We start from the raw sequence: 12898 nt of genomic DNA, 5'->3' as shown, positions 1-12898 counted from the left end.
GTGATGATAATGAGGCTCCTCCTGGATCACAAGAAGACAGGTGGCTGGGCCACTTCAATTTCTCTAATTAAATCACAAATATAGCAATTCCTGTGCATCCTTTAAGCCCAGCGGAAAGAGCCCACATCAGGACAAATTAGCGTCCACATGGCTAGGAAGACAGACCACATTCTCCTCAACACACATGTGTGCTTGCACGTGTACAAGCAAACGCACACAAACACAGCTGGGCATCAAGGCTGCCTAAACGGAGAACACGTGAAAAGACGTGAGATCCCAAGGATGAAAGGGGGGGGAGTGGTCAGGACACATGCGAGCTCTTTCTCCAGCAAGTCAGATCCTCTGAAGGACAGCATCTCTCCTTACTTTACAGTGATATTAAATGTCCCACTGATAAAAGGAAAGGGAAAGTGTTACCATGAGAAACTCAGAGTAAAAACAAAGCATTCCTCCTCTTCCCACTGGCTGGAAGCGGGGGCTGATGGTCAACCAAAGGGTCCAACAGTGTTCAGAGCTTACATCTAAAGAACCAGTGGACCTCATGCATGTTCATTTAGAAATATTCCACACCAATCAGCAACTGTTTGCACAAATTTGTCCAGGACTACAGTTAGCAACCAGTGAAGCAGCTTTGTCAAGCCATCTGAGCCCAAGATGCTTCTGCAGAGACTCTATGGGGGCCCAGAGAGATTAAGGATGAGTTAAATGAGGCATCCAAAGTTTAAGTTCCTGCCAGGGAGTAACATCATAAAATCCAGGGGGAATGTGCCTAATACTCTTCCATTAGGGCTTTAAAAAATATCAGACAGGAGTCCTTTACAAAGCTAAGGGCTTTAGTCTGTCTATAAGATGTCTGGCCTCTGGGGCCCTGCTGCTGCTGCTGCTGCTGCTAAGTCGCTTCAGTTGTGTCCGACTCTGTGCGACCCCATAGACGGCAGCCCACTGTCCCTGGGATTCTCCAGGCAAGAACTCCTTAATTAATTCATTGACTGATTAGATGTGGGGCTTTATTTTTTCAAACTTTTATTGGAGTATAGTTGATTTACAATGCTATGTTAGCTTCAGGTGTACAATAAAAGGAATCAGTTATATACATACATATATCCAGTCTTTTCAAGATTCTTTCCCACATTACTACAAATATTGAGTCCCCTGTGCTATACAGTAGGTCTTTAATAGTTATCTTTTATATGCGAACGTGAAAGTCACTCAGTCATGTCCAACTCTTTGTGACCCCATAGACTATACCCCATGGAATTCTCCAGGCCAGAATATTGGAATGGGTACCCTTTCCCTTTTCCAGGGGATCTTCCCAAGCCAGGAATCAAACTGGGGTCTCCTGCATTGCAGGTGGATTCTTTACCAACTGAGCTATCAGGGAAGCCTTTTTATACACAGTAGTGTGTATATGTCAATCCCAATCTCCCAATTTATCCCCCCTCTTCCCCACCCCTGGTAAGCTTACATTTGTTTTCTATATCTGTGAACAAGTGTGGCTTTCATAATAGGAATAAAAAGTTGAGGTTCAGCTTCTCTGCTATGTAACCTCACCCTTTAACAGTCATTCATTCTTTCAGCAACAGTTATTAAGCACCTACTGTGTGCAGGTTCTATCCTTGCACTGACCTTGAGCAGAAGCTTCCCACTGGACATACACTGGTCCTAATTTTCTTTGTCCTGCCCGAACTAAGAAAACTGTCAAGGTAAGATGGAAACGGGTGTCATGAACCTGTCTCATGGTTTCATCAACTCTCTTGCAATTTGGTGTTGAATTCACATGATGGATTTGAGGGGCAGGACACAAGAAACTCTGGGTATTCTAAGTCAGCCACTTTCTAATTTGAGCCCAAGCCACCAGAAGGAAGCAAAACAGACTCTTGACTCCCAGACATTCCAAATAGAAGTGCCCTCTCAGCCTAGAGCGGCTCTATGCACCTGGTCGATGTTGACGGGCCAGGTGTGTGATGCTGGTGCCAAACACAGAAACATCCAGAATGAAAGGAGGCCCAGGGTGCAACCTTTTCAGGCCTGGAGGAGCCAAGTTACCCCTGGAGGGTGGTGAGGCTGGCAGATGGAAACAAAATGAATTTTAAATAATGATAAGTTTCACAAGACAGGTAAGTTGTAAAGTAGATCTTAGGGATTCTTCCAACTTGCCACAAAACTCTGCTTCACACGGTTGACTTGGAAAGGGTCAGCTCTGTTTCACAGAATCAAGGGATTATAAAAACAGGTGTTTAAAGAATCAGATCTATCTCTTTTTCTACAACATAGAGTAAGTGGTAAGAACACAAGCAGACCTGGGTTCCAGTTCTGACTTCAATGTGCATGAGAACTTTGAGTCCTTGGATAAGAGTCTAAATTGGGCAAATGACGCCTGTCTCACAGAGTTATGAGAATTATAGGTTTTATATATGTGTGTGTGTGTGTGTCTATATGGGGCTTCCCTGGTGGCTCAGCAGTAAAGAATCTACCTGCAATGTAGGAAACACAAGAATAATCCTCAAAGAAGGAAATGGCAACCTACTCCAGTATTCTTGCCTGGAGAATCCCATGGACAGAAGAGCCTGGTGGCTGCAGTCCATGGGGTCACAAGAGTTGGACATGACTTAGTGACTAAATCACCACTGAATATATATATTCATGAATATATATATATATGTATATATACATATTTTCTTCAGTTCGGTTCAGTTCAGTTGCTCAGTCGTGTCAGAATCTGTGACCCCATGGACTGCAGCACACCAGGCTTCCCTGTCCATCACCAACTCCCAGAGTTTACTCAAACTCATGTCCATTGAAGCAGTGATGCCATCCAACTATCTCATCTTCTGTCATCCCCTTCTCCTCTTGCCTTCAATCTTTCCCAGCATTAGGGTATTTTCAGATGAGTCAGTTCTTCACATCAGGTGGCCAAAGTATTGGAGTTTCAGCTTCAGCTTCAGCATCAGTCCTTCCAATGAATATTTAGGACTGACTTCCTTTAGGATAGACTGGTTGGATCTCCTTGCAGTCCAAGGGACTCTCAAGAGTCTTCTCCAAAACCACAGTTCAAAAGCATCAATTCCTCAGTGCTGAGCTTTTTTTATAGTCCAGCTCTCACATCCATACATGACTACTGGAGAAACCACAGCTTGGACTAGATGGACCTCTGTTGGCAAAGTAACGTCTCTGCTTTTTAATATACTGTCTAGGTTGGTCATAACTTTTCTTCCAAAGAGCAAGCGTCTTTTAATCATGACTGCAGTCACTATCTGCAGTGATTTTGGAGCCCAAAAGAGTAAAGTCTGTCACTGTTTCCGCTGTTTCCCCATCTATTTGCCATGAAGTGATGGGACCAGATGCCATGATCTTAGTTTATTGAATGTTTTAAGCCAACTTTTTGACTCTCCTCTTTCACTTTCATCAAGAGGCTCTTTAGTTCTTTGCTTTCTGCCATAAGGGTGGTGTCATCTGCATATCAGAGGTTATTGATATTTCACCCTGCAATCTTGTGCTTGTGATCTGGAATCTTGTGATTTCAGCTTGTGCTTCATCCAGTCCAGCATTTCTCTGATATACTCTGCATATAAGTTAAATAAGCAGGGTGACAATATACAGCCTTGACGTATTCCTTTCCCAATTTGGAACCAGTCTGTCGTTCCAAGTCCAGTTCTAACTGTTGTTTCCTGACCTGCATACAGATTTCTCAGGAGGCAGAGAAAGTGGCCTGGTATTCCCATCTCTTGAAGAATTTTCCACAGTTTGTCGTGATCCACACAGTCAAAGGCTTTGGCATAGTTAATAAAGCAGAAGTACATGTTTTTCTGGAACTCTCTTGCTTTTCAATGATCCAACGGATGTTGGCAATTTGATCTCTGGTTCCTCTACCATTTCTAAATCCAGCTTGAACATCTGGAAGTTCACGGTTCACATACTGTTGAAGCCTGGCTCAGAGAATTTTGAGCATTACTTTGCTAGCGTGTGAGATGAGTGCATTTGTGTGGTAGTTTGAACATTCTTTGGCATTGCCTTTCTTTGGGATGAGAATGAAAACTGACCTCTTCCAGTCCTATGGCCACTGCTGAGTTTTTCAAATTTGCTAGCATATTGAATGTAGCACTTTCACAGCAACATCTTTTAGGATTTGAAATAGCTCAACTGGAATTCCATCACCTCCACTAGCTTTGTTTATAGTGATGCTTCCTAAGGCCCACTTGACTTTGCATTCCAGGATGTCTGGCTCTAGGTGAGTGATCACACCTAGATCACCTAGTGATCTGGGTCATAGAGATCTTTTTTGTATAGTTCATCTGTGTATTCTTGCCACCTCTTAATATCTTCTGCTTCTGTTAGGTTCACACCATGTCTGTCCTTTATTGTGCTCATCTTTGCATGAAATGTTCCCTTGGTATCTCTAATTTTCTTGAAGAGATCTCTAGTCTTTCCCATTCTGCTGTTTTCCTCTATTTCTTTGCATTGCTCACTGAGGAAGGCTTTCTTATCTCTCCTTGCTATTCTTTGGAACTCTGCATTCAGATGGGTATATCTTTCCTTTTCTCCTTTGCCTTTTGCTTCTCTTCTTTTCATAGCTATTTGTAAGGCCTCCTCTGACAACTATTTTGCCTTTTTGCATTTCTTTCTCTTGGGGATGGTCTTAATCACTGCCTCCTGTACAATGTTACAAACCTCCATCCATAGTTCTTTAGGCACTCTGTCTATAAGGTCTAATCCCTTGAATCTATTTCTCGCTTCCACTGTATAATCATAAGGGATTTGATTTAGGTCATACCTGAATGGTTTAGTGGTTTTCCCTACTTTCTTTAATTTAAGTCTGAATTTGGCAATAAGGAGTTCATGATCTGAGCCACAGTCAGCCCCCGGTCTTGTTTCTGCTGACTGTATAGAGCTTCTCCATCACTGGCTGCAAAGAATATAATCAATCTGATTTCAGTATTGGCCATCTGGTGATGTCCATACGTAGGGTCTTCTCTTGTATTGTTGGAATGTAATAAAACCCACCCAAAATTTAACAGTAATAACTGTTAAATAATAATCCAATAATAACCCTGTACTTTACAAGTGGACACCAAAGCCTATTCCCTTGGTCTTTTAGTAGCTCCCAAAGAACACAACTCTCTTCAGGGGGTCTGCGGCTAAGGAGAACAGACCTCTTTGTCCTTGTCACTAGAGAATTATGTCACTAAATGATGTCACGAAAGCCTTCCAGGTTAATATTCCCACAGATATATACTACATATATGTATAGTCACACTAGTAAATCCTGGCATTCACTCTACAACTTTTAACTGAAACTATCAACAGAACTATTCAAACAAAAACTTGCCTTAGCCCTGGAAACCAGGGCCTGGAGGGAAGTTCAACACAATGCAGGCTCACCGAGCTTATTAGACTAAGAGACAGACCTGCATGAACTATGACCTCCATCCTTTGAGTTCTGGTCCAGAAGAGTCTGGAAAAGGCTCTGTACAGGCCTGGCTAGTGCCTGGCTCTGGGATGTGGGCTGCAGTGAGCCAAGGAGTGGATAGCCAGCATCCACCTGACTCTGCAGACACGAGGTCCTTTGCCTCTGCTCACATCAAGGCTTCTTCCTACAGCCATTCCAGGCACGTGGAAGCAGTGGTCATGGCCTGACAAGCCAGACAGAGCAGCAGGACTCAGGGAGCAGCAGGGGCAGGGGGTCTCTCATATTCTGAACCAGGGCCAGACAACTGGACTGCATCAGGTTCCCAAGGGGAGGCGAACTGACCTCAAACCCAGACAGCCTCCTGAGATGAATGCTCCCTGGGTGATGGATACAGTGAAATGAACTGCACATGTCAACCCCCTGCAAGTTTCCCTGTGGGAAGCCTGGCAAAGTACAGAGTGGGGATGACCACGGTGATGCTCCCACATCTGCCAACATGACGGACAGCCTGGAGCCTCCCTCCCTGTTCAAGATCCACTAACATGGGGCCACGAGGAATCCTCAGCGACGGCACACAGAGCTTTCCCACCCAGGTACTGGGACTGCTATACTTGACTTTTCAGGATGAGTTAAGACCGCTGCAGCCTCAGGGACTACCGCCCTGAACCAGACATGGAGGTGCAGCCGGGGCCAAGCATGTGCTTCACTCACCCTACTCATCAAAACCTTACCCTCCTTCACAGGTCCTGGGTGGCCTGGAGTGACACCACCCTTCCAGTCACCAGCACCCACTACTTACCGCGTGAAGAGGGTTGCACTGGTCGATGGGGCTCTTAAAATCCGTTCTTAATTCATCAAAGGCAATTATCTGAAATGGAAAACACAGAGTCACGATGTTAGTACAAAATGAGTCAGTTCACCATGTGGAAAGCTTCCTACAGATGTGGTCCAAAATCACTCAGGAGGCAGGAGAGGGGTGCCAACGACACGGCACGGGCCAGGAGTCACTGCCAAAGCTGCTGATGGGCACATGGGGTTGACTGTACTCTCCTGTCTACATTGTATATGCCTGAAAACCCCCTACATGGGGAATGAGAATGATGATGTTCAAGGGTACATATTTAAAATAGCAGATAAATAAGTCCTGGAGACCTAATACACTCTACAGTGGTAACAGAAAACAAAATTGTATTATAAACATTATACTTACTAAGAGACTAGATCTTAATTGTTCCCAGTACTAGAAAAAATGGTAACCGTGATGGACTAGAGGTGTTAGTTAAGGCAAAAGTGGCAACCATATTGTAACATAAATGTACCAAATCTATACACTGTACACCTTAGATGTACTCCATGTTGTATGTCAAATATCTCAATTTTTTAAATCCCCCAAATAAAGGTCTTTTTAAGTTTCTTGTGCTTCACAAAAATGTAGAGAAAACTCTGTTACAGTGAGAGCAGGCTGGGCTTTGAATAAAGGTGTACACACACACACACACAATTAAAACTTCAAACCAGCACTTTCCATTTTCTCCTGAAGGAAAAAGTTGTTTATTTTTTACTTTTGTTTATTCTGGCAGAGATGCTGATTAGAAGTTCAATGAATAGAAGTCAGGCAAAAGGGAGACGAGAAAATTAAGAAAGCAGAGTTGACAATACTAGAAACAATTGAATCTGTAGCCATCCAAAGGCCGGATGATCAGCTCCTGGACAATCAAGGTGTCCAGCTTACTCCATTGGACTTGAGTTCTCAAGGTCATTCTGGACAGAGGCTCAGAGGTCTCCAGAGAGCAACGGTTTCCCTATCTGTCTAGAGGGGAAAATATTAGAGGTGACCTTCTCCAGTCACAGAATGAGGCATGACCCAGCCACACAAAGAACTAGCTAGAAGGGACGCTTCCTAACCCCGACCACTTTGTCCCCCAGGTGTCCTCAGGGATTCAGTAACAGAACAAAGGTGTGTACAGCCAGTAGGGTGTCCTCTCCTAGGGTGTGAAGGTCTCAAGACCTTTCCTGAGCTGCATACAAATGGACAAACAAACTCCCCCAGGAAGGCACATCCCAGGCATCCCTGAACACTCAGGAGAATTGCTGAAACAATGAAGCTAGTGCCCCTGTTCAAAACAGTCCCTGTTCCAGCAGCAGGGGGCTGAGAGTAAGTACCAAGTGAAGGAAAATGACTTGTTTCCCTTAAAAAAGCAGGTATGATTTTAGCGCAGTCACATGTCATTCTGATTTTAATACTCCTACAGAATTAGGGGGGAATTCTAGTGTAAGTAGTATTAGAGAGACGCATTTATGTATCATCCCTTGCCAGATAGTTCATTATCCAGCTGATACCTGAAGCTTTAGTAACAAGAAACTCACCACTTACTGAAGATGCTCCTTCTATCCCTGGCTACCTCTAATTAATCATCTTCCTTAACTGAACTCACATATAACTCCCTAAGGTTTTCACCCACATGCTAAGCCAGTGTGAGCAAACCACAGCCAGCAGGTCAAATCTAGCTGGCCACTCATTTCTGTACAACCTGTGTGCTAAGAATGGTTTTTGCATCTTTAGAATAACAGAAAAAAATAAAATAATAATATTTTGTGACACATTAAAATTAGATCATTTCAAATTTCAGTGTCCATCGATAAAGTTTCTTTGGAACACAGACATATGCATTCTTTTATACATGGTCTATTTTCTTGCACTACAATGGCTGAATTGAGTAGCTGCAACAGAAACCGTATGGGCAGCAAAGCTCAAAATAGTTATTATTTTGCTCTTTAGTGAAAAAAATTTGCTAACCTCTGTTCTGCTCTTTTATTTCTCCTCTGAGCTGCATGTTGTCCAATATGGTAGCCACATTTGGCTATTTTAATTACTTAAAATTAAATTTAAAATTCAGTTCCCACATTCTAATTACTTAAAATTACATCTTTCTAGTAGCTATCAAACAGTATAGATATAAAACATATTTATCATCACAGAAGGTTCTATTGTAAAGCACTGCTTTAGAGACACGGAGGATCACTGAATCTCTCTTCCACAATGAATTCCTATCAGTATTGCCAGCTATGGTGAATCCAGCAAATCCTTCAGGCTGAATCTCTCCAACCATTATATATATATATATATATATATATATATATATATATATATATATTTACACATACATACATACACCCATGTATATATATATATATTTTTTTTTTTTAAGTCGCTCAGTCTTGTCTGATTCTTTGCGACCCCATGGGCTATACAGTCCATGGAATTCTTCAGGCTAGGATACTGGAGTGGGCAGCCGTTATATTAACTGGCACTAAATTATCTCGCCCTTCTGATTGTCCTTCAGTCACATTACAGTTGTAAACGTCTTTACTAAAACATGACTGTCAGAACTAAACACCATACTCAAGGCGAGGTCAGTTGGCTCAGAGAGTAAAAGCATCACTCACCTCTGTTCTGTAAACCGTACCTCTGTTAATGTGACCTGATAGCATTAGCCTTTTTGTAGACACATCATATTCCTGGTTTCATACTGAACTTGCGTTGCATAACAGCCCAGGTCCTTTTTATGTGCTTCAGCTAAACTAAACCCACTTCCTTCCGCACGCCCATTATTGGATCATTGGTCCCTAAAAGCAGTAATGGATATTTATCCCTTTTAATTCCTCCCTATTGGTCCAATGTGTTGAGATATGTCTCCAAACTACAAATGTTAATGTTAATGAACATAATGTGTTATCCCCAGATATAAATGCAAACTGAGCAGAACCGAGGGCAGAGCCTGAAGATCGCCTTCCTAGATCCCAGTAGGCTGACATAAGCAAGCATTCCACTCATTACGTACCTAATTATAAAGACAATTCATCAGATTTAATCCAGTCAACTAAAAGTCTCTGGATGGCGTTAGAACTCCATTACTGTTGGTACAGCACATACAAGCTCCCCAAAGAGGCTAGAAGCCCATTCAGAAAAGGGATCAAGCCCCGCATTACCACTGCAACTGAAGATGTACCCGTGTGATTCCTGCCTCAAGCCCGCTCCCTATCTAAGTGAAGGGATGTGGATCTGGGCTGAAGGGAACAAAGGCAGCTGATGCTTGAAGCAGCTAGACAGGAGCCGCAGGGGGTTTCAAGCTGCTGAGTTGAGTCTGACAGCAGGCAACCACAGCCCATCTCAGGACCCGACTTGAAGGAAGGTGTGAAAAAAGGAAGGCCAGAATGAAGCTTATGCCTTCAAGCTCCGTGAGATAACAATTACTTCATGGGTGCTTTCTGATAATGGTGATGGTAATGGACATGTAAAAAGGAAGAGAGTTCCAAAAAAACATTTATTTCTGCTTTATTGACTATGCCAAAGCCTTTGACTGTGTGGATCACAATAAACTATAGAAAATTCTGAAAGAGATGGGAATACCAGACCACCTGACCTGCCTCTTGAGAAACCTGTATGCAGGTCAGGAAGCAACAGTTAGAACTGGACATGGAACAACAGACTGGTTCCAAATAAGAAAAGGAGTACTTCAAGGCTGAATATTGTCACCCTGCTTATTTAACTTCTATGCAGAGTACATCATGAGAAACGCTGGGCTGGAAGAAGCACAAGCTGGAATCAAGATTGCTGGGAGAAATATCAATAAGCTCAGATATGCAGATGACACCACCCTTACAGCAGAAAATGAAGAGGAACTAAAAAGCCTCCTGATGAAAGTGAAGGAGGAGAGTGAAAAAGTTGGCTTAAAACTCAACGTTCAGAAAACGAAGATCATGGCATCTGGCTTCATGGGAAATAGATGGGGAAACAGTGGAAACAGTGTCAGACTTTATTTTGGGGGGCTCCAAAATCACTGCAGATGGTGATTGCAGCCATGAAATTTAAAGACACTTACTCCTGGGAAGGAAATTGATGACCAACCTAGATAGCATATTCAAAAGCAGAGACATTACTTTGCCAACAAAGGTCTGTTTAGTCAAGGCTATGGTTTTTCCAGTGGTCATGTATGGATGTGAGAGTTGGACTGTGAAGAAGGCTGAGCGCCGAAGAATTGATGCTTTTGAACTGTGGTGTTGGAGAAGACTCTTGAGAGTCCCTTGGGACTGCAAGGAGATCCAAGCAGTCCATTCTAAAGGAGATCAGTCCTGGGTGTTCTTTGGAAGGAATGATGCTAAAGCTGAAACTCCAGTACTTTGGCCACCTCATGTGAAGAGTTGACTCATTGGAAAAGACTCTGATGCTGGGAGGGATTGGGGGCAGGAGGAGAAGGGGATGACAGAGGATGAGATGGCTGGATGGCATCACTGACTCGATGGACGTGAGTCTGAGTGAACTCCAGGAGTTGGTGATGGACAGGGAGGCCTGGCGTGCTGCAATTCATAGAGTCGCAAAGAGTTGGACACGACTGAGTGAACTGAACTGAACTGAATGAACAGAAAGGCTTTCAGTATCCCCTCCCGAAGCTAACTACTAACTAAACAATCCATCCATTCACTTGACATTCAGTGAGCACCTTTTACCCACAGGTCCTGGGCTAGCCCCTGCAGGTACAAAAATCAATAAGATACAGCTCCAGTCCTCAACAACTCCCTGGTCTAGAAAAGAAGACAAGTATGTAAACAGATCATTATGCTATAATGTGATAAGTACTATTAACAAGACAACTATAATAATATCTACCATTTAGTGCATGCTTACATGTTGGGCTCTAGGTTTCACATTATATATGCTTTTTATCATTTAAGTCTTCAGCCACCCCATGAGATAAGTACTAGTCTTGTCCTTATTTCAGAAATTAAAAAACTGAGACCAAAAATGATTAAATTACTTGTCCAAGATCACTGCTTTGGGGGCCAGGATTTAAACCAAAGTCTCTCTGACACTAAAACCTATACAGTTACCATTAAGTCATCCTACCTCCAGTACACACAGAGAGAAGGAAACAGAGTCCAAGGACAGGTGGGATGGGCACCTATCTCTGTGGAACAAAAGCAAAGCTTCCCAGAAGCCATGAGGATTGGGTTACCCTCTTCTTAGCACTGGTTCCTAGTTTCCCACTCCCAGCCTCCTGGCCAGTATCTGAGAACAGACAACTCAGTACAGGGTTATAGAGCCCTTTGGTGCCACAGATTTCTATCTGGAGCCAAACCATTAGCATCAGGGATGGACTGTGAGAAAAGCATGATGATGATGCCATTGATCAAAGGATGACCGGTTTAATTCAGCTGTATCCAAAGGCCAGCTTATCTGAGCCTCTGCTCCCCCGTGCAACCCAGCTATACCATTAGCTTGCTCCTTTTGGTTGCTGAGTAGTATTCCACTAGAGAGATGACTGAAGTTTGTTTACTCATTCACCTGTTAAAGAACATGTGGTGGATTTCCCTGGTGGTACAGTGGTTAAGACTCCAAACTCTCATACAGGGGGCCTGGGTTCGATCCCTGGTCAAAGAACTAGACCCTAAGCGCCACAACTAAGAATTGGAATGCCACAACCAGAGATCCCGCATGCCTCAGCAAAGACTGAGGAGCCTGCACGCTGCAACCAAGACCCACCACAGCCAAATAAATAACTTCTTAAAAAATAAGCGAGAGAGAACATGTGGGTTTTTCCAGTTTTTTACAGTTATGAATAAAGCTGCTAGAAACATTTGTATAACAGTTTTCATGTAAATGTGTTTTCCATTTTCTGGAGTAAATAGGATGTGTATTGCTGGTTCATGTGGTAACAAACTGTATGTTTATATAAGAAATGGAGAAATTGTTTTCCAAAGTGGCTGTACCATTTTGTATCCCCACTAGTAACATATAGGAGTTCCAATCACTCCACATCCTCATCAAAACTTAGTATTGTCAGTTTGAGTTTCTTTTATTTCAGCCATGACAAAGAAGTGTAGAGATATCTCATATCTCCAGTAATTAATGATGTTGAGCAATTTTTCATGGGCTTAATGGTCATATGTATGTCTTTTTTGGTGATGTGTGTGTTCAAATTACTTGCCCAACTTTTTAAAAATTGATCTCTTTGTTTTCTTATTGATGATTTTTTGAGAGTTCTCTGTATGTTCTGGATACAAATCTTTGTCAGTTATGCAAATTGAAATTTTCAAAAAATTTTAATTGATGTGTAGTTGATTTACAATGTTGTATTAGTTTCTGGTGTAAAGTGATTCAGCTATACATATATAGATATATGCGTTTTCATATTTCTTTCCATTATGGTTTATTACAAGATATTGAAAAGAGTTCCCTATGCTTTACAGGTAGGACATTATTGTTTATCTATTTTATATATAGTAGTTTGCATCTGCTAATCCCAAATTGCTAATTTATCCCTCTCCCTACCTTCCCCTTTGGTAACCATAAATTTGTTTTCTATGAGTCTCTCTCTGTTTTGTAAATAAGTTCATTTGTATCATATGCAAATATTTTCTTCTATTCTGTACCATGTCTTTTCATTCTTAACTGGATGTTTCTCAGAGCAAAAGTTTTTCATTTTAATATTT

At 42.3% G+C, this 12898-nt stretch overlaps 1 protein-coding gene across 1 annotated transcript in view; it reads right to left on the bottom strand.

Annotated features, from left to right (window-relative positions):
* The window catches only part of CNIH3 (cornichon family AMPA receptor auxiliary protein 3), a 134476-nt gene that overhangs the window by 65122 nt on the left and 56456 nt on the right, over positions 1 to 12898 (bottom strand). The window contains exon 2 of the mRNA XM_005690521.3: positions 6207 to 6275. Within this exon, the coding sequence (XP_005690578.1) occupies positions 6207 to 6275 (69 nt within the window). The remainder of the gene's footprint in view (positions 1 to 6206; positions 6276 to 12898) is intronic.

Source organism: Capra hircus, chromosome 16, assembly GCF_001704415.2.
Source record: "Capra hircus breed San Clemente chromosome 16, ASM170441v1, whole genome shotgun sequence".
Classification (NCBI taxonomy): domain Eukaryota; kingdom Metazoa; phylum Chordata; class Mammalia; order Artiodactyla; family Bovidae; genus Capra; species Capra hircus.
This window is presented reverse-complemented; position numbering and strand designations above follow the sequence as displayed.